General features: G+C 43.1%; 1 protein-coding gene across 6 annotated transcripts in view; it reads left to right on the top strand.

The window, feature by feature from the left end:
- The window catches only part of DVL1 (dishevelled segment polarity protein 1), a 226,872-nt gene that overhangs the window by 202,054 nt on the left and 5,421 nt on the right, over window positions 1–19,397 (top strand). For 4 of the 6 annotated variants that reach the window (XM_040325863.1, XM_040325861.1, XM_040325862.1 and 1 more), the window contains 3 exons: window positions 2,017–2,148; window positions 7,638–7,805; window positions 12,739–12,945. In XM_040325863.1, coding sequence (XP_040181797.1) covers window positions 2,017–2,148; window positions 7,638–7,805; window positions 12,739–12,945 — 507 coding nt within the window. Of the gene's footprint in view, window positions 1–2,016; window positions 2,149–7,637; window positions 7,806–12,738; window positions 12,946–13,667; window positions 13,717–19,397 lie in introns of all 6 variants that reach the window. The other 2 variants (XM_040325866.1, XM_040325864.1) reach the window with 2 other exon arrangements.

The following is a 19,397-nucleotide window of genomic DNA, read 5'->3' as shown; positions in this document are numbered from 1 at the left end:
TGAACCTCGGTCCATTCTCATCGGTTTTGTCCGACCGTGTGTACGGGGCCTCAGGTGTTCTTACACATATGTCAATTTGGGGACTGGCCCAACAACCTTTCTTCTACACCTCGCTCCACTTTCGACAACATTTTATATACGTTCTCTGTTGATATATCTGCTAAATGCTGCTAAAGTGTGTATCCCCACTCTATAGAAAATAAAACAGTAGCACTCCAGATCAGCATTTAGCTACGTAAGATTGAGGAAACTTCCCATATGGAAGAAATTGTAGCTTTGCTAATGGGAAGAAGCAAATTTTTCCGAAAATCTGGTTCTGTTGGTTTGATTTTGGATTTTTTTCCTGAGAACCAGGTGCTGATGTCCTCGGCCGTTAACTATTTTTCACGTAGTTTGGCCTCATATTGTCCACTGACTTTACATGAGAGTATGGAGTGGTTGGCTTTCCCGAGGGGTTCCCATGTGCTTTCGTTCCCTCTTTTTTCCTCCTCTCCCCCTCTTCAGCTCCTTTGTTGTAATACTTTTCTATAATCTAGCTCTTAATTTCCTATTCTATTGTTGATAGGCACTCACACTATATGGGCCTCTCTTCTGATTTTCCTCTCTTAACCTCACCTTGATGAACCTCAGCTACTCGTGCTTGGTTCCTCCTTATGAAAAATAGGATATGCAGCTCTATTGGATGCAGCTGATGCCCATTACCCTGTCTTAAAACCTACGTGGTCAGTCTTTATGAATCGGCCCCTGATCTTGGTTGTTTTTATTATGTGCTACTGGCAACTTTGTGTCCACCTTGTTATACTGAATGCTTTTGATATTGACGGAATGCCTTTTGTGTGCCTTTTTCTACGTATCTGATCTGTATAAAATCTTAAACAATTTATTTAAAAAATTCTACCCTTGGGGTTGGAGCTTTTAGAGTTGGATTTATTCAACTGTGTTAGGGGTTGTGTGGTCAGGCAAATACAGCATGTACAGGTGCATCCAGTTTGTGATCAAACTGCTTGTACATCAGAATCCTATGCATGTTATTCAGACTGTGGTTTAGCCTGACCTACCTAGGTCTTGGTGGAAGATTTTAGCCATGACGCTATGGTTTAGTCTGCAGCCCTTGCTTTAGTCTTAACTCCTACGTAAGATATCGTACCCACTCCATTACCTCCCTGACAACCCCGTCCTTTACAGCTTTACCGCACATGCTTTTTCCTTTTTCAGGAGAAATGCGTTAGCCACTTACTTACTCAAGTTGATGACTATATATAGGATATATGGATATGACTTGGTAATCTCTGTGGTCCTATCAAAAGCACTGGCCTTAGCTGCAATCCAAACCTCTGTTATCCTTCTACTTACATCTTTAGTCACTTGCAGTTAGAGGCTTCTAATGACTCAAACTGAGGCCGCGTACACACGGCCGAGAAACTCGACGGGCAAAACACATCGTTTTGCTCGTCGAGTTCCTTGCGAAGCCGCCGAGGATCTCGGCGAGCCAAATTTTCCCATTGCCGTCAAGGAAATAGAGAACATGTTCTCTTTTTGGCCCGACGAGATCCTCTTCGGTTTCCTCGTCGAAAAGTGTACACACGACCGGTTTCCTCAGCAAAAAAAAAAACCCAGCAAGCTTCTTGCTGGTTTTTGCCGAGAAACTCGGCCGTGTGTACGAGGCCTCATAGTGAGCTGCGCACTAATAAGCAACAGAGCTGAGAGTTCAGACACCATCCAGGCTTGTCTCAGGTGGGGTTGCACCATCTGTAGTTACAGCATTACACTGAGTGCAATATCCTTGTTAGTGCAATGTTAAAATGTCTCTTAAACATCTATAGATTTACATGAAAGTTTTCATATGCTATGGCTGTTGTTTTCCCAACAGCAGCCAGACAAATGTTAATTTTCCAGTGTACATCATCAAAAAATATGATCTGCAATATGATTGGTTAGATTTTCTTTCCCCTTTCATTAATTGCAGTAGAAAGTAAGTTCTGAAATGAAGGTATTTTGTATTCCTAATATTTGCAGAACAGGAAGATTCCCCCCTGACTGTAAAGAGTGATATGGCCACAATCGTGAAGGTGATGCAACTGCCAGATTCAGGTCTGGAAATAAGAGACCGAATGTGGTTGAAAATTACGATATCCAATGCAGTTATAGGTAAGTTTGCCTTTGTGCTTTACAATTATTATAATATTGCCAGGTTTTCTGTATGGGTTTAATTTACATTAAAATGGTCACATTTTCTGTGCTTTTATCTGTTCTTAAACATAGCTGATTAAGGATATATAGAATTTTGGGATTTGAACATTGTTGTGTGAATCACCATGCTAAGGTGTAGAGCAAACCTGACTAATTGTGCGTTTTATTGGAAATTATTCTGCCTTTTTATATGGCCTTTAAAAGGAACCTGTCAGGGCAGAAATGTGTGAGCTGATGTGTTTTAAAGGTGCAAAATCCAGGGCTGTCATTCTCATCCTTTTATATCAACACTTGATCAGTCATTATACGTTTAGAAAGCAATGGGGTTCTGGGACTTTAAATGAGGTGCATGATAACACACACCTCCTTCCCTAAATCAGAAATAAGAAAGGGTTTTTTGGGACTTTAAGTGCGGTATAAGACACGTGGTAGGAGAAATTGTGAAATTGTTTAATTGGCATATGAACAAAGAATTCCTCAGAAACATGATACATGGTTCAACCATGTAGCACATGTTTCTGAGGTATGCTTTGTTTATATGGCAATTAAACAATTTGGAGGTAAACGGACATTTACAGTGGGAATCGAAAGTTTGGGCACCCCGGGTAAAAATTTGTATTAATGTGCATAACGAAGCCAAGGAAAGATGGAAAAATCTCCAAAAGGCATCAAATTACAGATTAGACATTCTTATAATATGTCAAAAAAAGTTAGATTTTATTTCTTTACTTAGGATGCATAATTAAAGAGCTCTGCACATTTAAAAAGCAAAGAGATTTACTTTACAATGTCCATCGCGCTCCACTGGTTTGGGCGTCCAAAGCTAGTGGTGAGCAGTGCGTGACAGACAGCCCAGAAATCTCAAAGAACTGGAAGACTTTTGTAAGGAAGAATGGGCAAAGATACCTCAAACAAGAATTGAAAGACTCTTGGCTGGCTACAAAAAGCGTTTACAAGCTACGATACTTGCCAAAGGGGGCAGTACAAGATATTAACTCTGCAGGGTGCCCAAACTTTTGCAGATGCCATTTTTTTGTTTTCTGTAATTTTGAAAGTGTAAATGATGGAAATAAAATCTAACTTTTTTGACATATTATAAGAATGTCTAATCTGTAATTTGATGCCTTTTGGAGATTTTTTCCATCTTTCCTTGGCTTCGTTATGCACATTAATACAAATTTTTACCTGGGGTGCCCAAACTTTCGATCCCCACTGTACATCTGCTACTCCTTAGAGCTGACCGTGTCAAAGGAGCCTATGGCATAGCGCAGGTAACCCGCAGGTGCACTGCTCTGCACCTGCAGATCAGTTTGAAAGCAGCCCAGTAACCACTGCAGAACAGATATGACCATATATACACTGTGATTTTAGTAATAAACTTGCCTTTAATAACAGTATTCTATTCCATCCCAGAGCAGGAGGTCGCGGGCCACATCAGAGGGCTCCGTGGGCCACATGTGGCCCCTGGGCCACTGGTTGGGCACCCTTGAGTTACTATAGCATGCTGGAAGGAATCTTTACTGTAAAAGCTGTGAAAATTTGTGGCTCTATTATACTTAGTAGATTGTTTTTTTTTATTGCAGTCTGTGTTTCCAAATGTACAAAAAATAATTAACCACTTAAGCCCCGGACCAAAATGCTGCCTAAAGACCCAAGGGGTTTTTACAGTTCGGGACTGCGTCGCTTTAACAGACAATTGCGCGGTCGTGCGACGTGGCTCCCAAACAAAATTGGCGTCTTTTTTTCCCCACAAATAGAGCTTTCTTTTGGTGGTATTTGATCACCTCTGCGGTTTTTATTTTTTGCGCTATAAACAAAAATAGAGCGACAATTTTGAAAAAAATGCAATATTTTTTACTTTTTGCTATAATTAATATCCCCCAAAAACATATATAACATTTTTTTTTCCCTCAGTTTAGGCCGATACGTATTCTTCTACCTATTTTTGGTAAAAAAAATCGCAATAATCATTTATCGGTTGGTTTGCGCAAAATTTATAGTGTTTACAAAATAGGGGATAGTTTTTTTGCATTTTTTTTTTTTTACTACTAATGGCGGCGATCAAATTTTTTTCGTGACTGCGACATTATGGCGGACACTTTGGACAATTTTGACACATTTTTGGGACAATTGTCATTTTCACAGCAAAAAATGCATTTAAATTGCATTCTTTATTGTGAAAATGACAGTTGCAGTTTGGGAGTTAAACACAGGGGGCGCTGTAACATTTAGGGATCACTGTGTATGTGTTTACTAGTGTAGGGGGGTGTGGCTGTAGGAATGACGTCATCGATCGTGTATTCCCTATAAAGGGGATGACGCAATCGATGCGCCGACACAGTGAAGCACGGGGAAGCCGTGTTTACACACGGCTCTCCCCGTTCTTCAGCTCCGGGGAGCGATCGCGACGGAGCGGCTATAAACGAATAGCCGCACAGTCGTCCCGGATCGCTCCTGAAGCCACGGGGACCGCCGCATGTATCGGGGGGGGGTCCCGATCGGACCCCCGACCCACGTCAAGCAGAGGACGTATATATACGTTGATGTGCCTGCCTGTGCCATTCTGCTGATGTATATGTACATGAGGCGGTCCTTAAGTGGTTAATATTTGATAGAAATAAAACTGGGTCATGACTCCTGATATGCATCTGCAGATTTTAGATTAAAGTGTATCTGCACTTTTAGTGCAATTATACTCATTTTTGAAACCCCCAATTCTGCCTGCCACCCAGTCCTATACTGTCATGTTGCTAAACCTCCACAGAATTATTGCCACATCGCCCATGCATGTGTGGTGTAGTCTCTACTCATTGCCAGATATCAAATGCCTGGACCCGATTGAGGCAATTCTGAGGAAGAGGTTGTATAACAGTGCCGAAACAGCTGCACAGCCATTACTTTGCTGGATCACAGACAAGAGAGTATAAGACTGGGAGGGAGGCTGGGCACAGGTGAAAAAATAAATAAAGGGCCAAGTTTTATCAGAAAGCTGATATCGCTAATTGCTCTCCATTATAATCTACCATATTACTTAATACCACAGCCCATATTTTGTTGCCCATTCATAACATGCATAAACTGAACCTTTACAGCTTTACACAGCAGAGAACTCTGTTAATTGAGGAGTACCCATTCGATTATTATTTTTAAATCCCTCACCACTAGCTTTGGACGCCCAAACCAGTGGAGCGCAATGGACATTGTAAAGCAAATCTCTGTGCTTTTTAAATGTGCAGAGCTATTTAATTATGCATCCTAAGTAAAGAAATAAAATGTAACTTTTTTTGACATATTATAAGAATGTCTAATCTGTAATTTGATGCCTTTTGGAGATTTTTCCATCTTTCCTTGGCTTCGTTATGCACATTAATACAAATGTATACAATTTTTTACCCGGGGTGCCCAAACTTTCGATCCCCACTGTAAATGTCCGTTTACCTCCAATCCGATCCAAAAAAAAAAGTAGAGTGGGCTCTATAGAGTAGAGTGGGCTGCCATCCACCTGCTTTGCTCATTGTGGCCCGCAACGGGTTACCAAGTCGCTTAGCTGACCTTTGCTCTTCAAAAGGTTGGGCACCCCCGCTATAGTTAATCTGCTTATTTTAAAAGCGCTTAAACAGAAAAAGCAACCAAAGAGCCTAAAATTCTTACAATTTGAAACCTTCATTCACTCAAAGATTAGTTCACTTTAGGAATAGTGATGTGCCCTCTGGTATCAGCCAGGGTGGGTCATGGCTATATCATAGGTGTCTGGTTTTACATGGCTGTTCTTGCAACGGTTGAGTTGAATGGTATTTCTGCATACCTTATTGACTATTCTGCAAACCATTGTTCTAAGGGTCAGAAGTTAAACAAGTGTGACCAACAGTAATTAAAGTCAAACTCCAGAAAAATGGTTGTAAGTTAATAGAGGCTTGAAGGTTAGCCTATATCAGTTACATACACAGATCCTTTTTCACTTGCATACAATGAGCAACACAGCTGTACATGTGTGCCTATTTGTCATTGTGTGAGGTCTCCGGTGTCTGTGAATTTATAGAGCAGTGGCAGGTAAAGCATTAATTTCTATAGATGTTCTCAAAGCGCGTCCATGACATTGTCTGCAAAGGGCTAACTATTGTTACCAGCACTGGGATTGATTTACTAAAACTGGAGAGTGCAAAATCTGGTGCAGCCAATCTGCTGCAATCTGGTTGTCAATCAGCTTCTAACTTCAGCTTGTTCAATTAAGTTTTGATAAAAAATAAAAAAATGGAAGCTGATTGGTTTCTGTGCAGAGCTGCACCAGATTTTGCACTCTCCAATTTTAGTAAATCAACACCACAGCCTATTTGTCTCTATTTGTGATCCCATCACCTTTAGTATTTCATCATTACTTCAAAAGAACAGCTCCAGGCACACATTTTGAGATCTGGTTTGTCAAACTCCAGTTCAGTTTATTTATATTAATTTTGTATATAATTAGAACAGATAACCCCTGTCTGATTATAATGGTTGTGTAAAGCCCCTTTCACCCGGGTTTGTCCGCTTGCTCAGCAGGAGGGAGTGATCGGCTGATCCCCACTGAGCGGGTGGATGACAGGTCTGTCTCTGTTAACTGTGCTGAGATGGACCTGTCAGAGCCCCGCTCTCCTATATTGGGTGAAAGGGTGAAAACAGATCGCCTGTCCGTTTTCATCTGATCCCATCCTCCAGACGGATGGAAAATAGTTGTCTGTAAATGAAAACTATAATGGTTCAAGCCTAGTACATACGATGAGATTATAAGACGAACGATCGTCCATTCTTTATTTTATTTGCATGCTAGTCTCCATATTTAAAGCGAATAGGTTACTAAAGTACAAAAATTCTTGTACGAGTAAAAGTTTGGAAGTCATATAATGTATTTGCATTGTTTTTTGGACAAAAACTGTACTGATTAAATGAAAATCGTACGATCTTGGCATATGTGATTGTATGATATTTAATTTTTTTATTTTTTATTTTTTTTATGGTTGAACTGGATGGGCTTTTTTCAACCTGACTATGTACAATAGAAGGATGACATCCTGGAGATTACACGTTAATAAAAAAAGTCAGTGGTTCTATCTTGACAGGTTTCCTGTATATATCTCGACCATTTGCTGTTTTCACTTTCTCTATGACTTCATTCTTGTGGGGACATGGAGTATTATGGAAGTTCCTACAAAAACACTCTTTTTTTGTTTTTGTTTGCCACAGTGCACTAAAGCTGGCCATAGATGGACTAAAATTCTGCCGGTTCAGCAGGGACTGGACAAATTTCCATCCATCTATGACCATTCCTGTTCTTGAGAAGTCGATACAGCCTGCATCAAAAAATAAAGCCTCTAAAATCAGTGGTGACACTCTATATTATGCTTGTTGGAGTATCCAGTTACCCAGAAGCCTTTGCTGCAGTCTGACCTTTGCTTTTCCTGTCTCCTCAGGGGCGGATGTTGTGGACTGGCTCTACACACATGTAGAAGGATTTAAGGAGCGTCGGGAAGCCAGGAAATATGCCAGCAGCATGTTAAAGCACGGCTACCTCAGACACACAGTAAACAAGATCACCTTCTCAGAGCAGTGCTACTATGTGTTTGGAGACCTGTGTGGGAGTGAGTATCACATGCTGCCTGCATTGTATCATGATGTAGTAATGAACGGTGTGAGGACTGAGAGGCAGGCAGAAAGTGAATGTGCCATATCAACCTGTATGCAGCCTTTAGGAGATGGATCGTGGTCACTGTCCCAAAATCTGTGACCTGAAACTATGAGAGTCAGAGTAGAGAAAAAATTGGGCTATTGCCAATGGCAACCAGTCAGGTCATTGCCAGGCCTGAAGAATGTGACTATTATGGCAACAGTGCTATTTCTTGCTCACTGCAGACTTTTTTATTTTTGCATTTGAATAATTCTTATGTGGTATGGAAATATTTCTGACATGTCTACAAGCAGGCTGACAAAAAGGACTCTCTTGTGGTTCCACAACACTAGGGGTCAGGGCAGGGATGGACTGGCCATTGGGACTACAGGGAGTTTCCCGGTGGGCCGATGGCTCAGTGGGCCGGCTTCAGTGACAGCGGCCTGGGAGTTTCTCACTTCTGCCTAAACTTGTCCCATGAGGGGGGGGGGGGGAGACACCAAACTGATTCTTTCCCCCGGGAGAAATAATGTCTAGCTTCCCCACTGGTACTGCCTATAAGAGTACCAGTACCAGCCGTTCTACTCTAATAAAGTAAAACGGCTAGTGAAGGGGGAGAGGTGGCTTGGGTGGCCGGGGGGAGCGGGAGTTGTCCGGCCGCTGTGGGAGAGACCTATCAAAGTGGGCCAGTCTGGATGAAGTCCAGGGCCACATTTTTGTCCCAGTCCAGCCCTGGGTCAGGGAGGTCAGTTAAAGAAAGCTTTACCACAAGCAATATTTCTTGTGATATTTTAGCACATACCAAAAAAATTTTAATGGAAAAATCAATTCACAAAAGACTAGCACACAGGTTATCACATCTTAAAACAGCCTTATCTCAAACTTGTTACCCTAGAGGAATTCTTGAAAAAAACTTTCAGGTCTTGGAAAAACACTTCTAATACCCAAGTATTAAAATCTACCCTTGCAATGTTCCCCCACATTGCAAGAGTTAAACGCTGTTTAACCCTACCGGATGAGGAATAAGGTGTAATCAGGGCCGGTGCTATCACTAGGAAAACTAGGCAGCCGCCCAGGGTGAACTGCTGTCTAGGGGCATCCAGGCCCCTGGTTTCCCTCCAGGTTTGCCTACTCTGCAGGCTGCAGCATGTAACTAACTCAGTCCAACCGGTAGTGTAATTAGAGGTGCAGCACAGCACTGGAGCCAGCACTAGAGAAAGCAGAGCTCATGCTTCCTGTATGGCAGCGCCTTCTGTCACATGGGCAGGGCAAAGGGGGTGGGGTCAGAGGTGGAGCCAATGAGGGCGGCAATATGAGGTTATGCCTAGGGTGTCAAAAATGCTTGCACAAGCTCTGGGTGTAATACTTGCCTTACTCCTCACTCCTGCATTCTCCCCTGGTCTGCGTTGTGGGCAGTCCCTTCCTGTTCTCACGTACAATGTAGGGATTTTGTCTTTGTACGACCGTGGCCAGGACCACTTTATAGAAGAAGCTGCAAGGGACCAGTTGCATAAATGACGGAAGCCTGCTGGGGCAAGAAGCGAGGTAAGTATTACAACTCTATTAAAAAAAGCACAGAAGCACTAGAACACCTGTGGGATGAATTAGAGCAGAGCCTCTAGCCAGGCCTTCTCATTCACATCAGTGCCTGACCTCACAAATGCAGAACGGTCAAACATTCCCATAGGGACACTCCTAAACCTTGTGGATAGCCTTCCCAGAAGAGTTGAAGCTGTTATAGCTGCAAAGTGTGGGCCAACTCCATACGGACTCAGACTGGGATGCCATTAAAGTTCATGTGTGTGTAAAGGCAAGTGTCCCAATACTTTTGGTAATATAGTGTATATATTACCAGCCTAAGGATTTGTTATGCTTTGCTGTACACAGTTTCTACTCTGCATAGCTAGATATATGATGCACATAGGGCCAAATCCTCAAAAGAGATACGACGGAGTAACTGCTGTTACTCCGTCGTATCCCTGGTCCTAACTATGGAACTGATCCACAGAATCAGTTTTCCATAGTTAGGGAGAAGATCCGACAGGTGTAATTGAATTACACTGCCGGATCTTAAGGATGCAATTCTAGGCCGGCCGCTAGGTGACGAGGCCATTGCGGCCGGCCTAGAATATGCAAATGAACACTTACGGCGATCCACGAACGTTCCGACGGGCCCGTCGCGCTAATTCTACGTCGTTTACATCGAGTTCCGCCGCGTAAAACTAGGGCTCAGCCCTAGCTCTCTTAAGCCATGTTAAGTATGGCTGTCGTTCCCGCGTCGAAATTGAAATTCTTCGTCGTTTGCGTAAGACGTTCGTGAATGGCGCTGGACGCCATTTACGTTAACGTCTAAGCAAATGACGTCGGAGCGACGTCAGTTAGCGCAATGCACGTTGGGTAAGTTACCCGACGGAGCATGCGCAGTACGTCCGGCGCGGGAGCGCGCTTAATTTAAATGGGAATCGCCCATTTGTATTAGGAACGCCTTGCGCCGAATGGAGTTAAGTTACAGCGCCGCAAATTTCCAGGTAAGTGCTTTGTGGATCGGCACCTAACTTGGGAGATTTGCGGCAGTGTAACTTAACTCTGAAAAGTTACGTTGCGCTCGGCAGCTGTGGATCAGGCCCATAGTTCCTGATTAGGTAATTCATCATTCTAATCCAGGAGCTCAGCTTGTTATGTTACCAGTCGATCCTCCTCACTGGGGAGAGGATCAGTAGATCAGCATTACCACCTGTGCTCTGTGAGCAGGGAACCATCCTGGTTAGCAGTAATGGTAAACCAGGCTGTAGCAGAGTGTTCGTACTCTGCATTACAAGAATGGCCAGACAAAATTACAAATTATGGCAGGTAGAGCAGTAATCATATCACATATTTATATAGCAGTTTCCCTGGAGTTGCACTTTAACCACATAAGGACCGCCGCACGACTATTTACGTCGACAGAATGGCACGGCTGGGCACATGGACGTATATATATACATCCTCTTTAAGAGCCCAGCCGGCGGCGCGCTCGCGACCCGGTTCGAAGCTCCGGGACCCGCGGACCAGATCGCCGCAGGTGTCCCGTGATCGGGTCACAGGAGCTGAAGAACGGGGAGAGGTGAGTGTAAACAAACCTTCCCCGTTCTTCTCTGTGGCAGTGTCAGTGATTGTCTGTTCCCTGATATAGGGAACGACGATCACTGACGCCACACATCCAGCCCCACCCCCCTACAGTAAGAAACACACATAAGGTCACACTTAACCCCTACAGCGCCCCCTAGTGGTTAACCCCTTCACTCCAATTGTCATTTTCACAGTAATCAGTGCATTTTTATAGCACTTTTCGCTGTGAAAAGGACAATGGTCCCAAAAATGTGTCAAAAGTGTCCGATGTGTTAAAAAAATTATTAATGAAAATGCCATAAAACTATCCCCTATTTTGTAAACGCTATAAATTTTGCGCAAACCAATCGATAAATGCTTATTGCGATTTCTTTTTACAAAAATAGGTAGAAGAATACGTTTCGGCCTAAACTGAGGGAAATTTTTTTTTTTTTATATATTTTTGGGGGATATTTATTATAGCAAAAAGTAAAAAATATTAAAAAAAATTCAAAATTGTCACTCTATTTTTGTTTATAGCGCAAAAAATAAAAACCGCAGAGGTGATCAAATACCACCAAATGAAAAGTTCTATTTGTGGGAAAAAAAGGACGCCAATTTTGTTTGGGAGCCACGTCGCACGACCGCGCAATTGTCAGTTAAAGCGACACAGTGCCGAATCGCAAAAAGGGGCAAGGTCCTTAAAGGGGTTGTAAAGGTAGATGTTTTTTCACCTTAATGCATCCTATGCATTAGGTGAAAAAACATCCGACGGTACCGCCCCCCCCCGAACCCCCGTTTTACTTACCTGACCCCTCGAAAGTCCCGCGCGCGTCCACGTGATCCTCTTTGGTTCCCAGCCTGGCCATTGATTGGCAAGGCTGGATGGATTGATAGCAGCGCAGCCATTGGCTGGCGCTGCTGTCAATCACAGCGGATGATGCGGGGGGCGGGGCCGAGTGATACAATCGGCGGCTATGCCCGCCGCTGTATCACAGGAGCGCGCTTGCAAAAGCTTTCCACCATGTGAGCTCGCTCGCATGAAGGTGGAAAGCTTTTGCGAAGAGGAGCCGAGACAGCCCCCCGAGGGACCCCAGAAGACTGGGTTAGGGGACACTGTGCAAAACGAGCTGCACAGTGGAGGTAAGTATAACATGTTTGTTATTTTAAAAAAAATAACCTTTAGTGTTTCTTTAACCTGAATAATGGTCCGGGTCTTAACCGGTTAATTAGAAAACAGAAAGACTAATTAAGTTGGGTACCATTTTCATATTGGCTGCATACAGTTCTTCCCAAATGTTCATTTTTCCATCTCATCCTGTTTCATAGTATTACTCATTTATGTACAGTAAGGTCAGTGTATACATTGTAAGGTCAGTGTATACATTGTAAGGTCAGTGTATACATTACATTTTTGTTACATCTGAGTTGTCCGTTCTCAGTCTACTGTGTATCCTGCATTAGGGCTCCATCGGAGTTGTTTGGTAATTAAAGCTTGTTATCAGATATAAAAAAAAAACATTCTCATAAAGAAATGAAGACCAGGAAATATGCAGTTACACTAATGGATATGTTGAAGGCACCGATCACTTTTCATCATTCAGTACAGTGTGTCATTTGTAAACATTTTTCATAATTACCAGAAGTACAACATTGTTCTTCAGCAGTGTAATGTCTCATGTTTAGTCAGTAAATCTCATTATCCTGACTATTGCTGTACCGACCAAAGCGGCAGACGGCAACATGTACACTTTAAACAGGAACTGTAACATTATTCTCCATGATATAACTGACACAAATCGTTTGTATTTGCTTATCAGATGTAGCGGCACTGAATCTTAACGATGGATCCAGTGGGACATCTGATCAGGACACACTTGCTCCTCTCCCTCATTCGGGCGCCCCCTGGCCTCTGAGCCAGGGCTATCCGTACCAGTACCCTCTAGTGCCACCTTGTTACCCCTCAACATACCAAGAGCCAGGATTCAGCTATGGCAGTGGCAGTGCAGGAAGCCAACACAGCGAAGGTAAGTAGAACAGGCCTCTCCGGTACCCCCTCCTCTCGTTGCCTGCCTTTCATGCTTTCTTTTTTTGTTTGTCCTATGTGCTTGCATGACTGCCACTCCACAAGCAGCAAATTCAGCGTAGCCATCATTTGTCAACCTGTTTTGTGAATAGAACAAGCATTCACTTGATGTCTACTCATGGAACTCCTGGTGGTTCAGTGCTGCCCTTTAAAGGCGTAGCAGTGTACATGAACATTCACACTGCAAATTGGGCTTTGAGGCTAGACAGATTAAAGAAATCAAAACCGCTAGTGGAGATACTGAAAAAAAAAAAAATACAAAGAAGCATATATAGTCAAAAAAATATGCTTATTAGCTGTCCACATACAATACATTTATAGCGTTATAAAATGAAACAGTGTCAAGAGCATTAGTATTGTTGTGCAAAGCACATTAACCAACAGCAGCCAATTCTAACATGTCAAATCAATAAAGGATAATAAGCAATTGGTTGCTGGGGGTTACTGCACTTTACACAAGGCTCTTTTCCTTTTTAAATAAGCATGTTTTTGTAGATCTGCTTTAGTAGAACAGCTCCAGGATTATGGAAATGTGTAGGCAGCTACGGATTTGCAGTCATGTGCTTTCTTCTAATAATTCAGTACAGTAACATGCTCCTTTATCCCCTGCTGTATGCCTCGCTGATAGTAACTGTGTTATTCCCTTGTTTTGTGCTGAACAAGCATTAGACTGAAGGATGCATGGAAGGAATGGAGGAATCTAGGTCATTCGGTAAGCTTAAATCTCTGGCCCAAAGACCAGAGCCCAAGCATGTCCATTTGGATCCTTGTGGCCCTTCCTTCACCCACCTAGACCATTCCCAACCTCCCTCCAACAGTCCACTGGGTAGCAGAAGAACCATGTGAGGGCTCATTGCTAAATGCACGCCCATAATCGAGTCTGCCTTGGTGCTTCTCATGTTGTGTGGTGGGTGGGGCAGTGTCATTGGGTATGAAACTCTTTACTGTAGGTTGCACTCAGTCAGGTCATTGAAGTGCCAATCCACTCACATACAGCATCTAGTGGGTTGAGTTAGCCCGACCACTTATAGGTCTTGGATACTCCAAAAGTGAGAGCTCCTTGCCAGGATTCCAGACTCTGTACCTGTCCACCTGAAAGTTTTGGCTGTTCCTGTTCACCTTTGTTTGTTCCAGAACCTCCTGTTACATTTTCCATTATATCAAATAAACATAAACTCTAACATGGAAAGTGGGAGCCCTCTCATAATAGGCCCAGGAACTCAAACACAGATAACTGACCGATCAAGCCCCCAAGATATATAAGAAACTATCAGGTACTTAAATTCTTCAGCATCCACCAAAGTGGTTTTAACTTTAAATAAGTAATTTACTGCCATCCCCTTCTCTTGTATTCGGCCATAACACACAGTGTGAGGCCTCGTACACACGACCGAGTTTCTCGGCAAAAACCAGCAAGAAACTTGCTGGGAGATATTTTTTTGCCGAGGAAACCGGTCGTGTGTACATTTTCGTCGAGGAAACTGTCGAGAAACTCGACGAGCCAAAAAGAGAGCAAGTTCTCTATTTCCTTGACGGGAATGGAGAAAATTGGCTTGTCGAGTTCCTTGACAGCCTAACAAGGAACTCGACGATGAAAACTATGTGTTTCGCCCGTCAAGTTCCTCGGTCGTGTGTACGAGGTTTAAGTGTTTTTTCAAAACAATGCGTCTAAATACCTTTTTTGCAGATCTCTTCAGGCCAGTCACATGATTCCCAACTGCTTTCCTCCTCTGATCCAGGGCTACAGCGGGAGGGGCCAAGATCTCCCTCTGACGTCAGCCAGGGAGGTCACGTGACTGCCGTGCTGGCCGCTCAGCCCCTCCCGCTGTAGCCCTGGATCAGAGGAGGAGAGTGACCGGGAGTTACATGACCGGCCTGAACATATGTGAAAAAAGTTATTTAGAGGCATTGTTTTAAAAAACTGTGTTTTATGGCTGAAGAAAAGAGAGGGGCTGGCAGTGACATTATTTTAAACCTTTCTACTAATAGCGGCAGGAGGGGGGGGGGGATTCAGTGGCAGATACGGCTCACATAGACACACACACAAAAGCTGACAGGCGGGTGGAGAGGGGGAGAGAGCAGACAAGCGGAGGCACGTAAACTGACCACAGTAATCAGTAAAGGGCTCAGCAGCCATGATTACCATGGTCAGTACACAAAGGGGGGCACAGGAACTGGCATGATCAGGCGGGTTTTCTACAGCTTAAAGAAGGACAAGTTAGACACCACAAGCACTGTGCTGTTTAACCTGCTATAAGGGAACAGGATCTCTCCTTTTTTTTTTAGGGTTACAACCACTTTAAGACGGTGAGGTTGATTTACTAAAACTGGAAATTGCAAAATCTGGTGCAGCTGTGCATAGCAGCTTCTAACTTGTTCAATTAAGCTTTGACAATAAAACCTGGAAGCCGATTGGTTTCTGTGCAGAGCTTCACCAGATTTTTCACTCTCCAATTTTAGTAAATCTCCCCCAGCGTGTCTAACTTCTTCATCCACATAAAGCCATAGAACAGCTGGTACCTGCCAGACTAGAAAATTAGGCAGCAACTATAGATTGCCAGGTAAGGCTAAGGTCCATGCATGACCAAGTCCAGATTTCGCCCATAGCCTAAAACATGCTAGTTTTTGAAAACACAAGTTATTGCGTTGCTTGACCACGCTAATCAGCTGCAATTTAGATTAAAATGATAGGTGGAATTTGATAGATTGTTGTGGTCAACACAGACAGTTGTCTCAGACATTTTTTTATACCCAAGAACTCCATGTTTTTTGAAGTGTTGAACACTCTGGGGTCACTTCCTAAAGACAACCAAATATATAGGAATATGGTAGACTGCAAAGACACAATACAGAGAGCTATATCCCCACCTGGTGGCCATTCTTGATACTACCATTCCTTCACTTTGAGCATTGTTTATTGATTCAAGGGGCTTCTAGGTAATCACTCGTTAAATAAACATAATAAAATTGCCCCCCTCCTGTTATGAAATGTTTTTTAACTGAACAAGTTGGTACTTAAAAACCAAAACACCCAGCATCTTTCTAAAAACAAGCGGGTAGGAAATAACGTTTATCTCTAGCAGACCTTTTTCTATTTCTATTGCAAGTTAGAAAATAAAGGAGAGAACCGTAATTGGTTGCTTTGGGATACAAAGACAGTTCTAAGTGCGGCTCACAGAAGGGTTAGCACACCCAACGCATTAAAATGGTTCAGGTTATTTTCAGAATTTGTCACTTAGAAATACTGTTCTGTTCGGTCACACCTGACCGAACAGGGGCAGATCCTCGTACAGCGGTGCATTTATGTGCCGGGAGTAGCGTATCTAAGATACACTACGCCGCCGTAACGTACTTTTTTTTTGTTAATCCACAAAGAATCCGCGTCGTAAGTTACGGCGGCGTAGTGTATCTTTGGCGGCATAATAGCGCGGAATTCAAATGGCTGTGATGGGGGCGTGTTTTATGACCCGACGTAAACAACATTTTTTTTTAACTGCGCATGCGCCGTCCGTGGGGGTATCCCAGTGCGCATACTTGAAATTAACCCGGAACAAGCCAATGCTTCCGACGGTGACGTCATTCTACGCAAATCCCTATTCGCGAACGACTTATGCAAACAACGTAAAAATTTCAAATTTCTACGCAGGAAGGACGGCCATACTTAACATTGAGTACGCCTCATAACAGTAGCTTTAACTATACGCCAGAAAAAGCCGAACGCAAATGGCGTAAAAAAATACGCCGGCCGGACGTACGTTCGTGGATCGCCGTAACTAGCTAATTTGCATACTTGACGCGGAATTCGACGGAAACGCCACCTAGCGGCCGCCGAAAAATTGCAGCTTAGATCCGACGGTGTACTAAGACGTACGCCTGTTGGATCTAGCCGAGATGCCGTCGTATCTTGTTTTGAAGATACAAAACAAAGATACAACGCGCAAAATTTGAAATTACGCGGCGTATCAAGAGATACGCCGGCGTAATGCTTTTGTGGATCTGCCCCTAAAGATGCAGCCACCTAAAGGAAACCTATACTGAGAGAAACACAGATACTGTTGCTGGCCTCTCCTGATGATAAAACCAGGTGTCTGGATGTAATGCTGATCCAGTGGTTTCAGCACTCTGTGACTAACCTGGAACATGTATACAGCATGAACTTTTACTAGATAGCCAGATAACAGGTGTTTTTAGGAGCTTAGCAGTGGTAGCTTGCATAATTCTCACAGTACAGGATTCTTTTAAATCAAAATTTGTGTATGTGACGCTTGGGAGATGGAAGCTGCCATTCCCTGACTCCCAGGCTACTAGTTTGAGTGCAGTGAAGCAAAATGTATTCAGCTTCACTGCAAATGTTAGGCTTCTTTCACACGGGCATGTCCACTTAGCGGAATCTGCTTGCTCAGGGGGCACATGGACACAGTCCTGCTCTCCTTTATGGAGCAATCGGATATTAACAGGCTGCCATCCAATCTGACTCGCCAAACGGAGGGAAATTAGGACCACCATCCATCTATTTTTGGCAGACAGGATCGGATCAGATGGCGGCGGGTGTCTACTGACATCTGCTGCTCCAAAGAAGAGACATGAGGGTCCAATCAGGTCCACCTTAAAATCTGACAGGCAGACCTAATCGGACAGCCAGTGTGAAAGGGGCCTAGACTGCAAGCCAGGAGTTGGAAAAGGCCAGCTTCCATTTAAGGTGTCTGCTTAGTGGCGGATCAGGTTAATTAGGGGCATAGCTGTTGCCCTGCAAAAGGGTATACATTCCAAACTACTAGGACAATTTTTGGTTGCACAAGCAGCTGTTGAAAACTGCACCCATTCACTTCTCTAGAAGGATCGCAGTTAGCTGATTGGTTGTACAGAGCTGTGCAATGACTACATTTTAAATTAAATGCAGCCAATTGCAATCTTCAAGTGATAACTAGAAAAATAACTAGGTGCAGTTTTAAGTGACCGATCACAGTGGTATGTAGTTTATTAGATAACAAATTACCTATAAATAGCCTATGTTCGTTTGAACTGTAAAGCTCACCTCACACGTTACAACCTCCTTCAGCTCTACCAACAACTACAGTGGGTATAGAAAAAAAATCATTCCCTTTATAATAATTACACTTTGTTGCTTTGCAGCCTGAAATGAAGACAGACTAAGTTTTTTTGTTTTATCCAGCTGTATTTACTCAGTGCAACTTCACCCCTAAAAAATACTTAATCAAGCATAGCTAATGGCACACAAAGCCATTTCACTTTCAACTATTATCATTTTGATTTAGCTCACCATCAAAAGAGCTTTCCTGGAGCATGTCAGTCCCTGATAGTGCAACTGAAGCAAACAATTTACTATGGGTGGCAAGGCACTGGCAAAAAGGTCTCGGCATAAAGTTGTGGACAGGCACAAGTCAGGAGATGAATACAAAAACAATTTAAAGACTTTATCAATGCCTAGAAGCACAGTGAAGTCTAATATTAGGAAGTGGAAGGTATTTGGTACGACACAGACAGACCCTCCTTGGATCAGGACGTCGGAGCCAGGAGGAAACTGGTCAGAGAGGCTACCAAGAGGCCTACAACAACTCTGAAGCAGTTGCAGGAAATTATCACAAAGAGTGCTCATTGTGTGCATGTGAAAACATTATCACAAATTCTCCACAAATATGGGTTGTGTGGGAGCGTTGCAAGAAAAAAGCCACTCCTCAAGAAAGACCACGTGCAGTCAAAACTGAGCTTTCCCAAAACGCACCTTGAAGATCCCGACGCCACATGGAAAAATATGCAGAAATCCAATACAACTCACCAACCAAATAACACCATTTCTACAGTAAAGCATGGGGGAAGTAATATCCTGGTATGGGGGAGGTAATATCCTCTTATGGGGGTGTTTCTCTGCAGCAGGGACTGGAGCACTTGTCAGGATAGAAAGAAAAATGAACGGGGAAAAATACAATCAAATTCTTGAGGGAAAATCTGCTGCCCTCTGCAAGAAAGTTGTCAATGGGAAGAAGGTTTACCTTCCAACATGACAATGACCACACATTGGTTGAAGGAGAAAAAGGTCCTTGCATAAAAGTTGGTTCAACAAAATATTGACACAAGGGGGTGATTCTTATTTTTTTTTCCAACTCTGGGATTCTTTTTTTTACATGGTGTTCTATCTTTCACTTGGATGTTATAAGTTGCGCAGAGTAAATACAGCTGTATATATAGTGCAAAGGCCTGCCTGATTTGATATAGATGCCTTGGCTAAATTAGGTAGGTTCTCATATCACATAGTTTTGATAACATTTTAAGTTGATTGTACAGTCAGATTATATTGTGTATGGCACTGCAACATACTGTAGTTAATAAGCACATTGCTAAACAAGACTTGGAACATGAGCAGCATCCCAGCAT

The sequence above is a fragment of the Rana temporaria genome, chromosome 10, assembly GCF_905171775.1.
Source record: "Rana temporaria chromosome 10, aRanTem1.1, whole genome shotgun sequence".
NCBI lineage: Eukaryota > Metazoa > Chordata > Amphibia > Anura > Ranidae > Rana > Rana temporaria.
Note: the sequence above shows the minus strand (reverse complement) of the source record. Positions and strands in the feature narration are given on the sequence as shown.